The sequence below is a fragment of the Orycteropus afer genome, unplaced genomic scaffold, assembly GCF_000298275.1.
Source record: "Orycteropus afer afer isolate SDZICR_OR568_19922 unplaced genomic scaffold, OryAfe1.0 scaffold00099, whole genome shotgun sequence".
NCBI lineage: Eukaryota > Metazoa > Chordata > Mammalia > Tubulidentata > Orycteropodidae > Orycteropus > Orycteropus afer.
In genome coordinates, this window is record NW_006921686.1 from 2,169,541 (window position 1) to 2,190,682 (window position 21,142).

The 21,142-nt window shown below is 49.6% G+C and overlaps 1 protein-coding gene across 1 annotated transcript in view; it reads right to left on the reverse strand.

Annotated features, from left to right (window-relative positions):
* Positions 1–10,851, reverse strand: part of DHX34 (DExH-box helicase 34) — a 33,396-nt gene extending 22,545 nt beyond the window's left edge. Inside the window, exons 1-4 of the mRNA XM_007943039.1 lie at positions 10,147–10,851; positions 7,977–8,288; positions 3,700–3,954; positions 733–835 (exon numbers count right to left, since the gene is read on the reverse strand). Coding sequence (XP_007941230.1) covers positions 733–835; positions 3,700–3,954; positions 7,977–8,288; positions 10,147–10,851 — 1,375 coding nt within the window. The remainder of the gene's footprint in view (positions 1–732; positions 836–3,699; positions 3,955–7,976; positions 8,289–10,146) is intronic.
* Between the last annotated feature and the right edge of the window lie 10,291 nt (positions 10,852–21,142).

The following is a 21,142-nucleotide window of genomic DNA, read 5'->3' on the forward strand; positions in this document are numbered from 1 at the left end:
ACAGTTAATGCGCTTGGTGCTAACCCATGTCTGCTGGTTCAGTGCACCCAGAGCAGTCATGGGAGAAAGGCCTGGCCATCTACGTCCCAAAACTCAGCCCCTGAAGACCCCAGAACACAGTTCTACCCTGACACCCACAGGGCCACCAGGAGTCAGAGATGCGATGGCAGCTGGTTTTCACATTTACTGAGTGCTGGCTCTGCACCCCAGTGTGCTCTCCATGTAGCCCTTACAGCCCCAGGGCAGCACTGCTGTCATCCCCGCTTCGCAGATGAGCAAACCGAGGCACAGAGAGTGTCAGCACCATGACCCCGTCTACACCTAGCAATGCACCCAGCCAGGCTGGTACCAGAGTCTCCCAACCAGGATGCCACGCAGACTTGCATTCTGGTCGGGGAGACAGAAAGCATCCCGGGGAGGAGAGTGGCCGGAGAAGGGGGACCGACACCGAGAGCAGAGAGGGGGGCACCTCGGCAGGGAGACCCTGAAGCAGGTGCCCAAAGGGGATGGTGCAAGCTTGGGGGTGTCCACAGAGAGACAGCTCCTGCTCGGCAGAAAGACAGGTAAGGACCGAGGCCCTAGGGCAGGTGTGAGCTTGGAATGTTTGAGAAAGATGAAACGGCACCACTGGTCCACAGCCCCAGAGCCACCTACTTCCTGCTTCGGTCTGGAACATTTTCAGCCCCTGCACTCCTTTCTGGCCCATGGGCTGGGAGCCAGGGGAGCCCTTACCAGAATCCACTACAAAGCGGATGCCATCGATGGTGACTGAGGTCTCTGCAATGTTGGTGGAGAGGATGCACTTTCGGACTCCAGGGGGCGCCACGTCAAATACCTGCAGGACAGTGAGGGGTGGCATCAGAGACTTCACTGATCTGTGTGTGTGGGCCTCCTGGTGGCGTCCTAGATGTCGCTTGGGCACCTCACATCCATGTGTGTACAACAGCCTCGTTTTTGTCCCCTGAACCCATTCCTCCCCATCTCAGGGGTGGCCACCACCCACCCACCACCACCTGGGCCAGCGACCTGGGCTGTCCTGGGCCCTCCCTCCACTCACCCCACAGCCACACTGGAACATCGTGGCCATCTCATGAACTCGTCCCCTCCTCCCTGTTCCCACGGCCCCACCCTGGTCCGGGCCGCTGCCTTGGAGGGTCCTGCCCCAGCCTCCTCCCAGGTCTCTGGTCTCCAGTCTCACCCCTCCACCCTTCAGCACAAACCTGACACTGCCCCTCCACTGCTCAACACCCCTCCCGTGGCCCCCCAGTGCCCATGGGGACAAAGCCCTGATCTTCACTGGTCCTCTAGGCCCTCTGTGGTCCAGCCCAGCCCACCTCCCAGTCCTTCTCTCCAGGCAACCCCTTCTGGGAAAATCTGAACCCAGCCACACTGCCTGTAGTTTCCCAGTTACCCATCATCTTCTCACCCCAGGCCCTTTGCACAAATCCCTCCCTGAGCCCTAAAGATACTCAAGCATGGTGGTTAAGAGCACATGTTGGCAAACTAAGGCCTCTGGGGGCCAATCCTGCTGTTTGTAAATAAAGTTTTATTAGAACACAGTCATGCTCATCTGCAGCCAATGCCTGCTCCTGTGCTGTAAGAGCAGAACTGAACAGTTACAACTGAGATGCTGTTACTGTTGTGTGCCACTGAGTCCATCCCAACCCACAGTAATCCCATGTGAGAGTAGGACTACCCCACAGGGTTTCCAAGTCTGTAATCTTTATGGAAGCAGACTGCCTCATCTTTCCCCTATGAAGCAGCTGGCAGGTTCAAACCACCAACCTTCCAACTAGCAGCCAAGTGCTTAACCACTGTGTAACTAGGGCTCCTTAACAGAGAGGCCCTGTGGTCTGCAAGGTCGAAAATATTCACCCTGGCCCTTTATAAAAAGTCTGCCCATCTCTGGCTCAGAGCATGGGCTCTGGTGCCAAACTACCTGAACTCAGAGAGCAGGTTCAAAGCCCAGCTCTGCCACTACGTAGCTGGGTGAGTTCGCACAAGTGCCAGTATTAGCCTAAGCCTCATTTCCCCACCTGCCAAATGGGATAACAGCAAGCCCTCCCAGACAAGGAACGTGTGAGGATTAAACCGAGACGTATGCACAGGGCAGAGCCCTGGCCAGCACACTGGACGTGCTCGGTACATGTACTCTGGAACACTCTTCTCTTGCCTCCTTCGTAGGCTCTGGCTTTCGCAGATCTCAGCTCTGAAAATCTCCTCCTCCAGGAAGCCTTCCCTGAATCCACCAAGACTCTGGGTGCCTTCCCCAACAGTTTGTAAAACTGTTTATTCTTGTTCGTCTACACCAACAGGCCAGCAGCAATGGAAAGCAGAGACTGTGTCTTGCCCCCACTGAGTCCCAGTGCCCCCGGCTCCAGGGGAGGTAGTAAAGAGGCGCTCAGAGGTGTTTCTTCCATCAGTAAACCAGTGGGTGGGACCTGAAGGGATTCTACCCAAGGTGACGATGGGAGTCAGCCTCCAAGTGCTCCCCAGTGATTCCTGCCTCCTGGAATTGACATCCAGGCAGACTGATGACTAGTGAGAGACTGCAAAAATGAGAGGAGGACTGGATCATAAAGGCCAGATCATGAAGATCTCCCGGTCTCTTGGGGAGAACCAGCCACCATGTTATGAGGACACTCAAGCAGCCCAAAGAGACTCACTGAGGCCTCAGCCAACAGCCAGCGTCGTCCACCAGCCATCGCAGAAGAGGACCCTCCAGCCCCAGTCCAGCCTTCAGACAAGCACAGCCCCAGCTGACATCTGACTGCAACCCCACGAGAGACTCTGAGCCAGAACCACACAGCTAAGCTGTTCCCAGATCCCCAATCCACAGTAACTATGTAAGAGAATAAAAGTTTACTGTTGTTCCAAGCTGCAAAGTCTTGGGGTAACTTGTCACACAGCAATAAATAACTAATACAGTGGCTCAAAGGCCTTTCTCCTTATATCTTTCCCAGCCTTCAGTTCCAGCCAGGGAGGTCTTTCAATAGCCCCCACACTCAACGCACATACTCCTGGACCCACACCCTCACTCAGGAGGCCCTCGGGTGCTAACTGAAAGGTTGGTGATTCAAATCCACCCGGGAGCTCCAAAGGAGAAAGACCCGGTGATCTCCCACGAAGATTGTTATTGTTGTCATGTGCTGTCGAGTGGGACCCTACTCATAGCGACCCCTCCTTGGGTTTCTGAGGCCATATCACTTTGGAAGTACATTGCCCAACCTTCCTTCCGAGGAGTGGCTGGTGGGTTTGAACCGCCAGCCTTCTGGTTAGCAGTCAAGTGCCTTAGGCACTGCACCACCAGAGCTCCTGCCCAGAAAACCCTATGGAGCAGTTCTTCCCTGTCACATGGGGTTGTCATGAGTCGGAATCTATTTAAAAGCACCCAACAACAATGGTTATGCTCAGGATGCCCACCCCTGACACACTCACCTGGAATGCCTTCCTCCCTCATCCCCTCATCTAAATGCTCTTTGCCCTTACAGCCCAGCTCCAGTGCTTCTAGCTCACCAGGAGGTTCTCCCTGTACAGGCTCCCACCCCAACGAGGTGAGAGGACCCATCTCTGCAGGCCCACTGTCCTACCTTGTGAAGTCGTGTCAGTCCTGCACGTAGACACCCTGCCCCCTTCCCCTTCTCTGGCCTACACAGTGAGACACCTGCCTGCCACGCTCTGCGTGGCCTCATGGGGTACCTTGTCCTGGTCAGCCACAGCGAGGGTGCTGTGCAGTGGCAGGACCACCCAGCGCTGCGTGTGGCTGGCGTAGGTCTGGGCGGCCTCCAGCACAGCGCTGATCTCTGCCACACCACTGAGGAAGACGAGGAGGTCGCCCCGCTCCTCGGGTGGGTACTTCTTGTCAATGGCCTCCAGCACCCTCAGGAACGGCTGCGGGTCCAGCTTCTCTGGCCTGGCTGTGGTTGGCTCCGCCTCCAGCGGCTGGTACACAACCTGTGATGAGACAGCCCCCCACCACCAGCGGGGGCACACCCCGTCACCTCTGGCTCAGTGCACTGGGGTGCTCAGAGTTAAAGGTCCTATAGGGGAAGATGGCAGGCTGAAAGGGAAGACACAGATCTTTCAGGAAATGCATGGAACATTCAAATTAGCTCCTTAGAGCAGGAAGGACCAGAGGACAGTGTGACTGATTGAAGCATGTCCCCAAAAAATACATGCTGTAAATCCTAACCTGTGGTGACAATCCCATCTGGGAATGCGTTGTCCTGTTATGTGAATGGGGCAGGACTGTGTGGGGTGTGCCTTAAGTCAATCTCTTACAAGATATAAAAGGAGATGAAGCAAGCAAAGATGGGGGAAGAGAGATGCCAAGCCACAAGGACCTCTCCAAAGAACCAGGAAACAGAAGATAAAGAAACAATGACCTTTCCCCAGAGGCAACAGAGAGATAAAGCCTTCGCCTAGAGCCAGCATCCTGAACTCAGACTTCCAGCCTCCTAAACTGTGAGAAAATAAATTTCTGTTTGTTAAAGCCACTCCCTTGTGGTGTATCTTTTATAGCAGCACCACAGAACTAAGTGTATAAAAGTAACTGCGTGGGGGCACAAGGGGGCTTCTGGGGTGCTGGTAACGTTTGATTTTTTTAAATAATATTTTATTGTGTTTCTGGTGAAGGTTTACATAAGTCTAGGTTCCCACTCAACAATTTCTACACAGATTGTTCAGTGACATTGCTTCCATCCTTGGCATGATTTCTGTTTTGGTTGTTCCATTTCCATTCATCTAGTCTCCCTCCCCGACATTCTCATCTTTGTTTTAAAGTAAGTGTTGCCTGTCTGGTGATGTGCGATTTTTTTTTCCATCCGGCTGTTGGCTGTTATTGTCAGATGCCATCAGGTCAATCTGAACTCATGGGGTGGCCTCCCTGGGTTTCCTAGGCTGCAGTCCCTATGGGTGCAGGTTGCCAGGTCTTTCTCCCACAGAGCCCCCGGGGGGGCTGAAGTCATCAACTTTTTGGTTAGCAGCTGAGCACTTAGCTGTTGTGCCACCAGGGCTCCTTGGGGGCTGGGGGCTGTTGTTAGGAATGAAACACTGTCAAGGTGCTGGCTACGTGTATTTAATTTGTGAAAAGTCACTGAGCTCTACATTTATGGTACGTGTGCCTCCCTGTGTTTGGAACTGCCAAGAACTGATGGTGATGGACTCAAAGCCAAGTCTATCAGCTAATCAGTGTTTGAAAGTGTCAAAAAGCAAAGATGTCACCTTGAGGACTAAGGTATGCCTGACCATCCCATGGTATAGTCAATCGCCTCATAAGCATGCAAAAGCTGGACAATGAATAAGGAAGACTGAAGAATTAATGCCTTTGAAGTATGGTGCTGGCGAAGAATACTGAACATACCACAGACTGCCAGGGGAATGGACAGATCTTCCTGGGAGAAGTACAGGCAGAATGCTCCTTAGAAGCGAGGATGGCAAGACCTCATCTCTCATACTTTGGTCCCCAAAGTACGAGAAGCATGTCCCCAAAAAATCAGGAAGGACTAGTCCCTGGAGAAGGAGATCATGTTTGGAAGAGGGTCAGTGAGAAAGAGGAAGACCCCTGATGAGACGGACAGACACAGTGGCTACAACAACGGGCTCAAGAACAGCAAGGACTGTGAGGGTGGTGCCGGGCCGGGCAGTGGTTCATTCTGCTGTACGCTGGGTCCCTATGACTCAGAACCAAGTCAATAGCACCCAACAACTGACAACTATGTTTAGAATATGAACACTTCAAAACCAACACATTTTTAAGTGGTGAAGTCAGGACTCAAAAAAAGCACCAAATCCACTGCCATTGAGTGGACTAGGACTCGTGGCGACATTGTGTGTTTCAGAGAACTGCATGTGGGGTTTACCTGCGCAGGCCTGGCTGCTTAGAACAACTGCTGGGCATTTCAGATAAGAAACCACAAGGGATGGAGTGGTTCTCTGGTGCTCAAACGCCAGAGCTGTCACCACTTCTGGGCTCAGAGGCCCAGGAGGAGGAAGTAGTTAACAAAAAACCCATGCCAGACAGAGCCGCGTGGAGAGTGCCATCTCGGCCCCCTCGTGGTTCCCAATAAGGGGCGGTTTTGGAACCCAGAGTACATGTGCCAACCTCTGGAGGTGTTTTCAGCTATCAGAATCGGGCAGAAGAGGGTGCTACTAGTACCTACTGGGCAGAGATCAGGGGCGCTGGTAAATAGCCTACAGTGCACAGGACAGCCCCCCATACACACACTAAGAACGATCTGGCCCCAAGTGGCAGTCGTGCTGAGCTTGAGAAGGTCTGCCCAATGAGAGAGCAGAACAATGAGCGAGGCGGCTCCTGGGTCCCTGAATGGCCACGTGGAGCAGAGCTGTCCACCAGCCCAGACCAGCCAGACTGTCACAAAGGAGAAATAAACTTTTGTCTTGTTTGAACCTTTACATTTAGGGTCTCTTTGGGATGGCACCTGGGTGGTGCAAATGCGTGACGCGTTCGGCTGCTGACCAGGAGACTGGAGGCTCCAGTCCACTCAGAGGTGCCCTGGAAGAAAGGCCTGGCAATCTGCTCTGAAAAGTCACTGTACTGCAAACCCAGTGAACAGTTTTATCCTGACAGACACGGAAGGGGTCACTGTGAGCTGGAACTGACTCAACAGTCACGGGTTTGGGTATTTTTTGGTTTTGTTACAGCAGCTTAGTTTGTACTCTAGCAAGCACTTAACGTTCTACCTCACACGTTGTAAATGCTCAGAAAATGAAAGCTTTTTTAAAAAAAGATGGGAAAAAAACTGACCTGCTGGGCTGGTTGAAACAGAGGGTCCCTGAGACTATTACCCTGAGAGACTCCTCAAACCTTGAACCAAAACTAAGCCCTGAGGTCACCTTCTAGCTAACTAACTGGCTCACAGAATAACGCACATCACCCGTCAGCACTGTGCTCCTTTAAAACAGCACCTACGTGAGATCAAATGGTCAGCATTTACCCAAGGGCACAGACGAGAAGGCAGAGGGGCAGGGAAGCTAGATCAATGGACACAGAACAAGCAGAATGGAAACAATGAGAATGCAGACACACTGTCAAAGCCGTAACCCATGGCACGGAACAAGTGGCACAAAAATTGTTAAACGGGAACTTAATTTGCTGTGTAAACTTTCACCTAAGACACAATAAAATATTTTTTTGAAGCTTGCAAGCAGCCATCTAGATACAATCATGGGTCTCTCCTCGTCCAGAGCAAAGAAGAATGAAAAAAACCAAAGATGCATTGAAACAATGAGTCCAAGTGACTGGTACACCATTCAGTCCTCAGCCTATATGACTATGAGACCAGAAGAACTAGATGGTGCCTGGCTACCACTGTCAACCACTCAAAGGGGTATCTATGTAGGAGATCCTGGATAGAGAGGGAGAACAATGTGGAAAAAACTCACAATCATTTTAAAAAAATATAAAGGGACGAGGTTTGCTGGTCTAATAGAGCCTGGTGGAACCATGGGAGAATAGAAGGGCTGTGTAAGCAAAGGGAGACAGCTCGGGTGGGGGGGCAGGAGTGCATGGAAGGGAAGGACATAGGGAAGAGGTAGCTATGTGGGGGAAGTAGGATGGGAGCTGTTACAATGTGGGAAATTGCAATTAACATCATGAGACAAAATGTGTATGAACTGCTATATGAAAAGTGAATTTGCTCTGTAAACTGTAAACTTTCACCCAAACCACAATAAGAATATAGGAAAAATATTGAAAAAAAAAAAATCACCTATGTAAGACAAAACAGTTCAGGTTTACTTTGAAACAAAGATGAGAACGTAAGGGAGGAGGGAGACTAGATGAACGGAAACAGAACTACCAGAATGGAAACCGTGAGCACACTCACTCATTGTGAAGAATGTAAACAGTGTCAATGAACAACTTGGGTAGAAATTGTTGAATGGGAACCTAAACTGCTGTTGGAACTTTCACCAAAAATAAAATACTATTGAAAAAAAAAGAGAGAAGCACTGACCGTGATGGGGAAGAGTCTCCCGGGCACCTGTACCACAGGGGCGCCACCGAAGTAGCTGGAGAAGAGTGTGATGTTGATGGTGGCCGACATGAGGATGACCTTGAGGTCTGGCCGCCGGGGCAGCAGACGCTGGAGCACGCCCAGGAGGAAGTCATTGTGCAGATGCCGTTCGTGGACCTCGTCCACGATCAGGACCTGGTACTGGGGCAGGCTGGGCTCCCGCTGGATCTGCCTCAGGAGCAGCCCCACTGTCAGGAACACGATCTTGGTGGCCGCCGAACGCGTGCTCTCAAAGCGGATCTGGTAGCCAACCTGCGGCGAAAGCAAGGCGGGCGCCTTAGTCATCTCCCTGCTGCTGTCGAGTCAATTCTGACTCACGGTGCTCCTGCAGGAGACTGGAACTGCCCCATGGGACTCCCGAGGTTGTAATCTTTATGGATGCAAGGCCCAAACCAAACCCACTGATGTCCAGTTGTTCTGACTCACAGCGCCCCGATGATAGAAGCAGACTGCTGTATCTTTCTCCCGTGGAGCTGCTAGTGGATTTGAACCACTGACCTCCTGGTTAGCAGCCAAACACTTTAACCACTGTGCCAGGATTACAACTCCAGAAATAATTTCTCAGGAAGTGTCCTCATTCTTTTCTTGTGGTTGCTTGAAAGAGACTAAACACCGTTTATGACACTTCTAATTTTTTGGCATGAAAGTGCCAATGCCGGGTGACATAGCACCTTTGTCATCCAGATCATATACGAGCCAACCAGTATATACAGTTCTAGAAGAATCTGTGCCGAGTTAACGGGTAAGTGCTTTTGTCACTTTTACTGACAATGCCGTGTGGGCGAGCAACTTACTCCCCAGCTGTCACAGACTGTCTCCCAAAAATACGTGCTGAAATCCTGACCCTGTACCTGTAAATAAGGAGCTCTGGTTGCACAGTGGCTAAGTGCTCAGCTGCCAACCCAGAGGTTGTAAGTTCAAACCCACCAGTGGCTCTGCAGGAGACAGGTGGCCTACAACATCTTTGATCTTACAAGAGATAAAAGGAGAGAGAAGTGAGCAGAGAGAAGGGGACCTACTTGCACCAAGAAAGAATAGTGGGGAGCAGAGTGTGTCCTATGGACCTGGGGACCCTGTGCTGGGATCTTCCTAGGACCAGGAGACACAGAGAGAGCAAGCTCTCCCCAGGGATGCACCCTGAATTCAGACTCCTAGTCTCCCAAACTGTGAGAGAAGGAGCTCTGGTAGCATGGTGCCTAAGGCATTTGACTGACTGCTACCCAGAAGGTTGGTGGTTCAAACCCACCAGTTGCTTCTTGGAAGGAAGATGGGGCAATCCACTTCCATAAAGATTTACTGCCTCGGAAACCCAAATGGGGTCACTATGAGTTGGAATTGATTCTATGGCAGTGAGTTTGGTTTGCTTTTTGGTAAACTCTGCGAGAATAGATGTGTCTGTTAAAGCCACCCCCTTGTGGTATTTCTATCGCAGTATCTGATAACTGAGATCACACCAGAGGAAGGTTTGAGGGTCCTAAAACTGATCACCTCTGAGTTACATAAAGACCAGAACAGACCCACAGACACACGAGGGGCAGTCAGGAAACACGTGAGGACCATCTACAAGCAAAAGAATGCGCAGGATCGCTGGCAAATACCAGAAACCAGGAGACAGGAGGAGTTGACACGGCCAAGACTTTTAGCCTTGGCCTTTCAGCCTCCAGAACTGTGAGAGAGTAAATTTCTGTTCGTTAAAGGCACCCCCGTGTGCTATTTTTGTTATGGTGCGCTTGTTAACGGTCTCAGTTCTCTGGTGCCATTATAACAGCGATACCACATGGGGGTGGCTTCAACAGACAGACATTTATTGGAGGCTGGAAGACCGAGTTCAGGGCGCTGGCTCTGGGCACAGGCTTTCTCTCTGTGTGGGCTCTGGAGGAAGGTCCTTGTCTCTCCTGAGTTTCTGTTCCTGAGTGCTGTTCCTCTCTCTTTGGTTGCTTGCTCGATCTGTTCTTTTCACGTCTCCGAAGAGATTGGCTTCAACACACCCTGTACTCCCGATGCCCAAATGGGGTTGATTTGCAGTTAGGATTCGCAACACATATTAAGGGAGGGGGTCAATTCCATCCCAAACAGTAACTGGGAAAGGAGCCCTGCACAGCCCACTCACCTGTGAGCCGTACTGACTGAGGCTCTCAAAGCCGACACGCTTGGCCAAGGAGATGCAGGCGATTCGCCGGGGCTGGGTGCACGCCACGTGACTGAAGCCGGCAGCCAGCACGTACTGGGGCACCTGAGTGGACTTGCCGCAGCCCGTGTCACCCGCCACCACCACCACCTGGTGCTCCCTCAGCGTCCGCAGGATGCGCTTCCTGTACTGTGCGATGGGCAGCGCCACCCGCTCCCGCTGCAGCTTGGCCAGGCGCCCGAAGGCCTGCTTCTGGCCAAAGTCCAGGTAGTGCAACAGGGCTCTACGGAACTCGGACACTCTCTCTGGGGGTAGGCGTCTGCCCAGCTCCCGAGAGCCCCAAGGGTCAGGGCCAAGGATGGAGAGGTTGATGCGGTAACGTGGGTCGTAAGTGCGCGGCAGGTCAGCCAGGGCTGGGATGCTATGCTTGCAAGGCTCAGGGTCTTTCTCCTCCTCCTTCCGGGCTGTCTTGAGACTCTGGAATCTCTGCAAGCGCTCAAAGAAGGCCCAGAATTTCTGGCACTCCTCGGACCCCTGGCGAATATAATCCTCATCACGGAAGAAGGCATCCTCCATGAGGCGACGTGTGTCCGGGTGATTCCAGTCCCATCTCTCTGGGGCCTCCTCACAGGGGGCCCGGGGGTGCTCTCGGTGACCCCTGCCCTCCCTGGTTCTGGGAGGAGGCATCTTGCTAACACAACGTGGCCACTAATCTGACCTCAGTTCTGATCATCAGGCCCAAGGTTCTCATCCGTTCTCCACCAGCAGTGAGAAGCCAGTGTCAGCAAACGTGGAATCACTTCTCTCTTCAAAGAACGGATTCTCCTCCTCATTGATGGAACAGGATCGCCTCAGGTGACAAAGTGGCCAGGAGCCCGGGTCAAGCTAGCAGCACACAGGGTACCTCAGGGCTTCTGGAGTGATCCCAGGGGTGGGCACAAGCTCCCCGGATGCCTGGGGAGGGGGACAGAAGATGTTCATGAATCCACTCATTTTTCAGTGTTTACTCAAGGCCTACTACTCTCAAGCACTGGGCTGGAGAAGGGGGTATGGCAGTGAATCAGCCAGACCAGCCTGGACTCTCTCAGAGCTCACGGTCAAATGAGAGGGGGCGGACAACGTCATCAGACTGTGACAATCAGACTGACTAGGCTGAGAAGGAAGCCTGGGAAGCCGTGGGAGCCCAAAGGAAAACCTGACCTGACCGTGTTCAGGAGTCAGGCAAGGAGCCCCAGAGCAAGGGTGCATCTATGTCCTAAAAGAACAGAGGCCACCATGTGGTCAACCAACACAACGCTGTTCCAACAACATAATGGGGATGTGGCATAATTAAGAGACGGGGACTGAGATACTACTATTGGTCTCTCCCTGTTCAGAAAAAACAAGAAGAAAATCAAAGGTGCGTGGAAACTAGTCCAAAAGACGATGGACCACACACACTCCATCCTCCACTGACCCTGAGACCATAACTAGATGGTGCCCAGCTACCACTGCCAACTGCTCAAAAGGGACCACAAGAGGAGGTCCTGGACAGAGTGGGAGAAAAATGTGGAACAAAACTCAAAATCATAAAATAAAATAACAACCAGGCTTCCTGGGAAGAGACTGGTGGAACTCGAGAGACTCTGGTGCTTGGACATCCTTTAACCCTTTAAGCCACTCCCGTGGCTCAACTTTCTGCCAGACAATAGGTAGGCCTGTAAGGTGAACAGTCCCACCAGGGAGGAAGAGTATGAGATCAAAGGGCAGCATGATGAAGGGAAATGTTAAGTAACTTGAGGGAGGAAGTGGGAAAACAGGTGCTATGTTACAGTCAACATGGGTATAAATCGTTGAAGGGAAAACCAATTTTCTCTGTAAACATCCACCCAAATCACAATAAAAAGTTTGGGAAAAAAGAGCAAGGCAAGGATCCCAAGGCTGCACACTGACCTTCAGGACACTTAGGGACTTTGACGTGAGATGCAAAATTTGGCAAGTGCTGTTATTCCTCTGTCGGCTTTGCCAGCCTGGCACACCCCTCCTCCCTTCTTCTGGTAACAGTACTCACTTTCTTGCAAACAGCCCTTCCACTATTCCACATGGTTCTGATGGCCCGGACGTCAGAGCAGCTCGACTGGTGAGTCAACTGACAGACTCCATCACGGTACCCATGTTGTCAGCTGCTATCAAGTTGCCCCCCAGCTTGTGGCAATCACAACAGAACTACACACTGACTGGCTGGGACCACTGTGCTCCACAGGGTTTGCACTGGCGACTTTCAGAGGAATGTCAGGCCTCTCTTCCTAGTTTGTCTTAGGCTGGAAGTCTACATGGAAGGCGAGAATTTTACCCCTGAACCACCACTGCCCCTTCTCCTCCTTTTAACCAGTGATTGGTCTGAGGAGGAGACATACAACCCGAGCAGGGCCAATCAGGGCCCCTCTCTGGGATTTACACTTGGATACTGAGAGAAAAGCTCTACGTTCAGCTCGTGGCTGGGCAAGGATGAGATCAACCTGGGAGCGGTTTGCAGTGGCTCTTGAACACGACAGCTTCATTGAGGGATCCACCCTAGAGAAATACCTTCACATGGTTACGATGAGGTGCGTTCAAGGACGGTCCCTGCGCAACTGAAGGGAGAGAAGGAGAGAAGCGGAGGCGGTGGGGAGGAAAGCATTATCACCGCGTGCTTAAGGCTTGGTTGCCTCCAACCCTCCACTGCTCAGAAAAACGTCTTTGACTTAAAGTTGGGTTTCTGACCCAAGTGAGAAAAGTCCAAACTGACGAGGAGCACACCCCTTATATGTGCAATTTTCTGAAAGTCCATCAGTCAGATTCTTAAAGGGGTGAGACCTTAAAGCGTTCAGTCTTCCTTAGTACGATCTGTTTGAATCTCAGCTTCATCATTTACTGATGTGTGACCATCAACCGCTCTGAGGTCATTTTTTCACTTATAAAATGGGGACAACAGCCATCTGAAACACTGAGCTGTTTCCCACAGGCAGCCCGTCAGGTTTGTGCACTACTGCCTGGGACACAGCTGGGCTGGGTGACGCCAGAGCTGCTTCAGGAGGGATTCCTGTTCCAGGAGGGAAGACGAGAAGGCCTTGAAGGGCTACTGATGATCCTCAGGAAAAGAAAGACAGGGCCAACGAAAAGGAGTTCTGCAAGCTGACTACTCATGGTAGACCCAACTGACAGCATCCCCCTGACTCTTAAGGAGTCCTGGACTACCTTTTGGATGTTGAGTCTATCAGTTTGTCTGAAATTAGTACTTCACTTCTAACTCTCCATGGCATTCTCTCTCCCCCTTGTGATTCTCTCTTCATCTCCCTCCATTTCTATATCGAATAATGTACCCCAATTGTCTGAGGGTTTAATAATAGCTAATGTTTACTTACTGCTTATTCAAATATCAGGCACTATTCTAAACCATGGGAGCTCTGGTAGCGTAGTGGCTAAGGCACTTGACTGCTCACCAGAAGGCTGGCGGTTCAAATCCACCAGCCACTCCTCGGAAGGAAGATGGGGCAATCTACTTCCATAGTGATACTGCCTCGGAAACCCCAGGAGGGGTCACTAAGAGTCGGGTCCAACTTGACAGCACATAACAACAACAACAACATTCTAAACCATACACACACATGTGCGTACACCCTCCCCACAGCAACTCACTTTACAGATGAGGAAACTGAGCCACAGAGAGGTTGAACAAGTAGCAAGTGCCAGAACAAGAACCAAAACCTATTGCCGCCCGGGCAATTCTGACTCATAGCAACACTGCAGGACAGAGGAGGACTGCCCTGTCAGGTTTCTAAGGCTGCAAACTTTGCTGGAGCAAATTGCCACATCCTTCTCCCACGGAGCAGCTGGCGGACTTCCACTGTTGACCAGTTGGTTAGCAGGCGAGTCCTTCCACCACTGCGTCACCAGGGCTCCTTAAGTAGCAGAATTCAAATCTAGGGATTCAGACTCAATTTACCGCCCTTTAGCTGTTTGTCTGCATTATCTCCACTGTCTGTCATTATCACTGCATTTTAAAATTTGACACTGCCCATTCAGCTCTCAGAGGAGCTCTGGTGGCACGGTGGGTAAGGCATTGGCTGCTAACGAGGTCAGCAGTTCAAATCCACCAGCTGCTCTGCAAGAAGATGAGGCAATCTATTCCCATAAAGATGTATAGCCTTGGAAACCCGACAGGGGTTGCTATGAGTCAGAACCAACTTGATGGCAGTGTTTTTTGGTTATTCACTTCTAAGAACTCTGGTGGCTCAGTGGTTAAATCATTCAGCTGCTAATCAAAAGGTTGAAGGTTCTAACCCACCAGGCATTCTATAGGGAGTAAGATGAGGTGGTCTGTTTCCATAAAGATTTATAACCTTGGAAACCCTATGGGACAATTCTACCCTGTCCTATAGGGCTGCTGAGTTGGAATCAACTAAATGGCCATGGGTTTTGGGTATATGGTTTGCTTTCTTCCATTTCTCCAACTTCACCATGTCTTCTTATCTCTTTATTTCTCTACACTCAAGAGGGCTCTCAATTCTGATTTTATCTCCCATTTTCCTTCCATCTCACTCCAGCCTCTTATCCCATGCTTTCTCTTCAATTCTCTTTCCCTCAGGTATTTCTTCTTTCCTCTCAATCCCTCAGGGCAGTTTTTCTCAGGTTCTCCATTATTTCACTGTCTTTATCTTTCCACATCATTTTCCCCTCATGATACTGTCTCTATAATTTCTCTTATAGACTCCTTTACTGAAAAACACACAAAAAACCAGCTATGGTTATATATTCCAGAAGGTAATAGTAATGTTCAGAAGCTAGCTGGGCTACTTTGGGTATGATACCAAAAAAAAACACCAAACTTCCAGCATTTAAATCAAAAGTTTGGATGAAGGAACAACTCCGAGACAACACACGTTATCAGGTGCTGTGGAGTCAATCTCCAACTCAGAGCAAGCCCATGTGACAGCAAAACTATCCTATAAAATTTCCTTGGCTGTAATCTTAAGGATGCACTGCTGCCCCTGGTAGCAGCAGTCAAGAAATCAGATGACCTACTACATTGAACACCTCTCACAAGTGTAAAAAGCAAAGACATCACCTTGAAGACTAAAGTGAATCTGACCCAAGCGGAGGTATTTTCAACCATCTCCCTGGCATACGAAAAACGGACAATGAATAAAGAAAACTGAAAAATTCATTGAATTATAGTGCTGGCAAAGAATACTGAAAATACCATGGACCGCCAGAAAACAAACACTTCTGTCTTGGAAGTACAGCCAGAATGCTCCTTAGTGAGGATGGTGAAACTGTGTCTCACATACTTTGACATGTTGTCAGGAGGGACTAGTCCCTGGGGAAGGACATCAGGCTTGGTGGAGGGTCAGCAAAAAAATAAATAAATAAAAGAGGAAGACCCTCAACTACATGGATTGACTCAGTGGATGCAACGAGGGGCTCAAATACAGCAACAATTGTGAGGATGGTGCAGGACCAGGTTCTGCTGTACACAGGGTCACTATGAGTCAGAACTGTATCGAAGGCACCTAACAACAACAATCGTAAGGAAGCAGGTGGCCAGGTCTTTCTCTCGCGGAGCCGCTGGGTGGGTTCCAGGCGCTAAGTTAGTAGCCAGCGTTTAACCACTGCACCACCAGGGCTTCTTAGAAAACAGATAACCTTGGAAAATTTCTTTCCAATTAGGCTTTACACTCTCCTTCTTGTTGAACTGTGCAGATGTTTTCATTAAAATGCTCGGCATAGTAAGTGCCCCTCCAGTCTTTCCGTTCCCTAGCTTCCCGCCATCTCCCAAATTCACGGTGCGACATTGCTCTCCGCCGCGTCATCTCTGTCAACCTCTCTCTCCGCGTAACCGCGCAGCCTGTTGCTCTCGGTCTGTTTCGTTTTCATCTTTCTAACTCTCTCAACCTCCCGCCGTTTCTCGACGCTTCTTTCCGGGCCTCCGTTTCTCTCAGTGTCGGAGCTGTCTCAGGCTCAGCCAGGGATGCTCAGGCTCGCCTCTCTTGGACCCTCGGCCTCCTCCCACATATCTCATCCCCAGATATCCCTCCACCCCTCCATTCGGCAGAAGACAAGCCCAGAGCCGGTCCGACTCGAACCACCGCCGCCCCCGCCCCCCTCACCTCACCAGCCGCAGCGAACTCCTCAACTTCCGGTCCTACGAAGTCCCAAAGCCAGTTCTGCGCCTGCGCAAACCCAAAGCCATGACTGCGTCTGCGCAAGCTATCCTCACACCCTGACTAGACTCCGCCCCGCCCGCCTCATAGAAGGTGAACCGTGTTGGGGAATTGAGGGTGTCCACTAACCAGGAGGCTGGCGGTTCAAACCCACCAGCCACTCCTCGGAAAGACGGTTGGGCAATCTACTTCCGTAGTAATACTGCCTCGGAAACCCAAAGAGGGGTCACTATGAGTCGGTCCGAGTAGACAGCACATAACAACAACAGCGAAAGACTGCGCGTGCGCCCAGAGCGCTCCGCCCACTCCTCGTTTCTGGGGAAGCCTCGGAGGACACTGCGCCCTCTAGCGACTTCCAGAGGCGTTGCGGCTTGGCCATGCCTACACTCTCTTCCCAGGCCTCTCTCCGGTCTCTCCCAGCATAGCCACCTGGAGCCCGCGATCTTCACTGCGCTCTGATTTTAACTCGAGAAGGGAGCTAATGACTATTGAAACAGGATCCTTTTCTGAATTGGTCATCTTGTCTTCCCCAGAGCGCACCACAGTGCCTACCGTGAAGTAGGTGATCAATACCGTTGAATGGTAACTTGAATGAGAAAAAATGGGTCTCCTGAAATCCTAGACGCGCCAGTTATTGCAGTCTCGAGCTTCAGTTTCCTCATTTGTTATTGTTACAGTCTTATAACAGTTGGCTCAAGGTCATGGCAACCAGTGTAGATAGAGTGAAACATTGCCTGGGCCTGTGCAGTTTTCACATCGTTGGAATGCTGGAGTCCATTGTTGCATTGCTGTGTATTTGCAGTGCCTTCCAAGCCAGGGGGCTCATCTCCAACACGACATCAGACAGTGTTCTCCTTTGGTCCGTGGGGTTTTCATTGGCTAATTTTCAGAAGTGGATTTCCAGGTCTTTCTTCCTAGTCTTAGTCCGGAGGCTCCACGGCAACCTAGCCGCCATGGTGATTTTGCTGGTATTTGAAATGCGGTGGCATATCTTCCAGCGTCATAGGGCACACAAGCCACTACAGTACCACAGTCAGGTGGTGGTCTTCATTTATAACATAAGGATAATACTTACCCTTCGTGATTGTTGGGAAGAATAAATGAAATAGTGTGCATGAAACACACAGATTTTGTTGTGTTCACTTCTCTACATATATTCTTGTTGTCAAGTTGATTTAAACTCGGGGTGTTCTGGATTGAATTGTGCCCCCCCCCAAAAAAAATAGGTGTTGTGATTCCTAATCTCTAGGCCTGTGGTTAAAAGCATTCAATTGCTAACCAAAGGGTTGGCAGTAAGAACCCACCAGCGGCTCTGGAGGAGAAAGATGTAGCAGTCAGCTTCCGTAGAGATTTACAGTCTTGGAAACTTTATGGGGTAGTTCTACTCTGTCCTCTAGAGGTGCTGTGAGTTGGAAGGAGCTGAAGGAGGTGGGTTTGGTTTGAGTGGTTATCATACCATTTGGAAATGGGTGTTCTTTGTTATGTCCATGAAGCAGTCTGAGGGCAGGGTGTGTTGTAAGTTAATCTCTTTCCAGACATGAAAAGAGCCAGTTAAGGAAGAAACCAAGGAGAGATGGGGGCAGAGAGCTGGCACGCCACATGAACATTGCTCAGGAACAGAAGCTCAAAAGAGATAAGAACCTTCCTTACCTTCCTCCAGAACCCAGAGAGAGGAAGCCTTTCCACTCTGAACTCAGACTTCTGGTCTCCTAAACTGTGAGAAAATCAATTCCTGCTTCTTCGAGCCAGCCATTGTGGTATTTCTGTGACAGCAGTACTAGAGACCTAAGACATGGCCGCCCCATGTGTCACAGAGTAGAACCACCCCATAGACTTTCCAAGTTTTCAGAAGCAGATCACCAAGTGGTGTCATGAGGGTGCACAGAGGGTGCAGACTGCACTGGGTGGCATCGTTAGAGAGGGTGACGCCAAGATGAATGTTTATAAAATTTGTATGCAGTTTTTCAGAAGAAATTTATTGTTTGAAATAAAAATAATAGTTATAACAACAAAAATATTTTTCCTAAGCCCAAATTAAATGGATCAATATACCCACAAGGCTAAAACTCTCATGCTAATTTACTCTTTGAACCTTCTAATGTGCTCTGGTCAGAACTGTCATTATCACCCAATTACAATGACAATCGAATCCCAGTTTGTCTGCACACACAACAAGAACACACCCTTGTTTTCATTGCCCCTAGGTTTTTTTTTTTTTTTTTAACTATATAGCTGGAACTTTTTTTTTTTTAATTGTGATTTGGGTGAAGATTTACAGAGCAAATTCACTTTCCATACAGCAGTTCACATATACTTTGTCTCATGTCATAGACCACAGTTTACCCCAATGCAACAGCTCCCCTCCCACTTCCTCCCCATAGTTACCTCTTCCCTGTGTCCATCCTCCTGCCCCCTGAGCTGTCTCCCTGTGCATAAGCAGCCCTTCTTTCTCCCATGATTGTTCTCTCCAAGGAGTGTATGTACTTGAGGTAAATGTTTAACTCATATGCCTGTATTTTGTTTGGCTGGAAACCACAGGTGTGGGTTCAATTCCAGACCTGAAGGGCAGCTAGGGGCCATAGTCTCAGTGGTTCCACCAGGCTCTTATCGGACCAGCAAACCTGGTCCCCACCTCTTTTTTTTTTTTTCTCCAAATGATTTTGAGTTTTGTTCCACATTGTTCTCCCTCTCTATCAAGGATCTCCTACATAGATCCCCTTCCAAGTGGATGACAGTGGTAGCCAGGCACCATCTAGTTCTTCTGGTCTCATAGTTGTATAGGCTGCAGATCGGATGGTGTACCAGTCGCTAGGCCTAATTGTTTCCATGAATTTTGGTTTTCTTCATTCTTCTTTGCTCTGGACGAGGAGAGACCCATTGTTGCATCTAGATGGCAGCTTGCTAGCTTTTAAGATCCCAGTCACTACTTGCCAAAGTAGGAGGTGGAACAATGTTTTGTATAGTATGTTATGCCAATTGAGCTTGATGTCCCCTGCAACTATGGTCCCAAGCCCGCAGGTTCAACTACTCGGTCACCCGGGTAGCTGGCTATGACCAAACAATGACCACAATCTTGCCCCTTGTCAGCTCTACTATACACCTGGGAATTCTGATCATTCACATAAACTTATAGGACCATTGTCTGCCAACCCTATATATGTTCTTGGATACACTCCCCATTTCATAGACATACCTAATAGTTCAGCTTGTCCATCCATCTATCCACCCATATACCCATGTTTGCCTTCACTGACAACGCAGTACTGTATGTGCAAAAGGGTTCGTATTTGTTGTCTGTACCTCCCATGTACCTTTCTATGTCTTTCTCATCCTCAATGCTGCCATATTGGTCACTCACATTTGGTACATTGCCCTTCTCTTCACCCAAATCAATACTTAATCTCTATCCATCTAACGCCACTAGTATTTTTATGGCTACTGATTTGGTCAACTTTTTGGTATTTTAGCTACAATATTGTAGTAAGTAGTATTTGTGAGTCTATATCAATAACTTTTTTAAGAATGACGTAGTAATTAAGGGAAAAGATGGAGAAAAATTTAAAAAGGCTTCTGCTCAGTTACGAATAATGTAACGAATAATGTAATTTAGTGTAGATGGGAGCTCTGGTACCACAGTGGCTAAGGCATTTGACTGCTAACCAGAAGGCTGGCAGTTCAAACCCACCAGAAACTCCACAGAAGGAAGACTGGGCAATCTGCTTCCGTAAAGATTTACTGCCTCAGAAACCCAAAGGGGGTGACTATGAGTCAGAATCGACTCGATATCTAAGAAATATTACGTTTAATCAATTTATGACTATATCATATAGTATTCTATGATTTAAATTGATAATAAACATACTAAGCCTTCTGTAAGGTCTGGTGAGGGAGTTCATGGAAGGGAGGTGACCCCATAAGTTACAACCCTGGGTGATAGCAACCCTAGTGACACCACTGATCTGAGATGTTTTGTCTGATCATGTTACTTAAATAGCATCTGTTTTCTGCTTTGTTTTTCTCCAAATGCTGTGTCACATGACACTGCTTGATACACTGCTAAGTATTCTTCTGTGTTTCTGTTGCCCCCACTAGACTGTGAGCCCCACCAGACCACAGGCTTGTCTGTTTCATTCACTACTGTTTCCCCAGTGCCTAGAACCAACTCCAGAACTGAATACTGTATCTTCTTTTTTTTTCCCCCTAAATGATATTTTAGTGTGTTTTCAGTGAAAGTTTACACTGCAAATTAGGATCCCATTTAACAATTAACCCCTCAAATAATTTCTTTGAGAAAGATCAGCACAAGGCTGGTCCCTATGAGGTGAAGGTTAAAGATGTACCAAATGCCCAACTTTTCCAAACTGCTGTACCATTCCATCATCTCTAACTTCCACTCCCCCTGCTCCCCTCAGTGATCTCCCTCCCATCTTAGGAGGGTTCCATATTTCACTGTAACGTCTCACAGAACTCATACGCTGACAAGGAAACAGCTGACGTGGTGGGGGAGGCTAGGAGGCCGGGAAGTCTCAAGTCTGTGGGTCACTCATGCGGTTGCAGGGGGTGATGAACCCACCAGCAGGTCAGATGACAGGCTGCTGGCTCAGAAAGCTGTAGACGCTGGTGGATGAGATCAGACAATAGGCAGCTGGGTCAAGTCCAATGAACCAGGGGTCAGATGATGATGAACCAGATCCAGGATCCAGCAAGAGAGTGAACTTGGCAGAGTATTTGCATGTTATTGTTGTTCTGTGCCGTCGAGTCGGACCCGACTCATAGCAACCCCTCCTTGGGTTTCC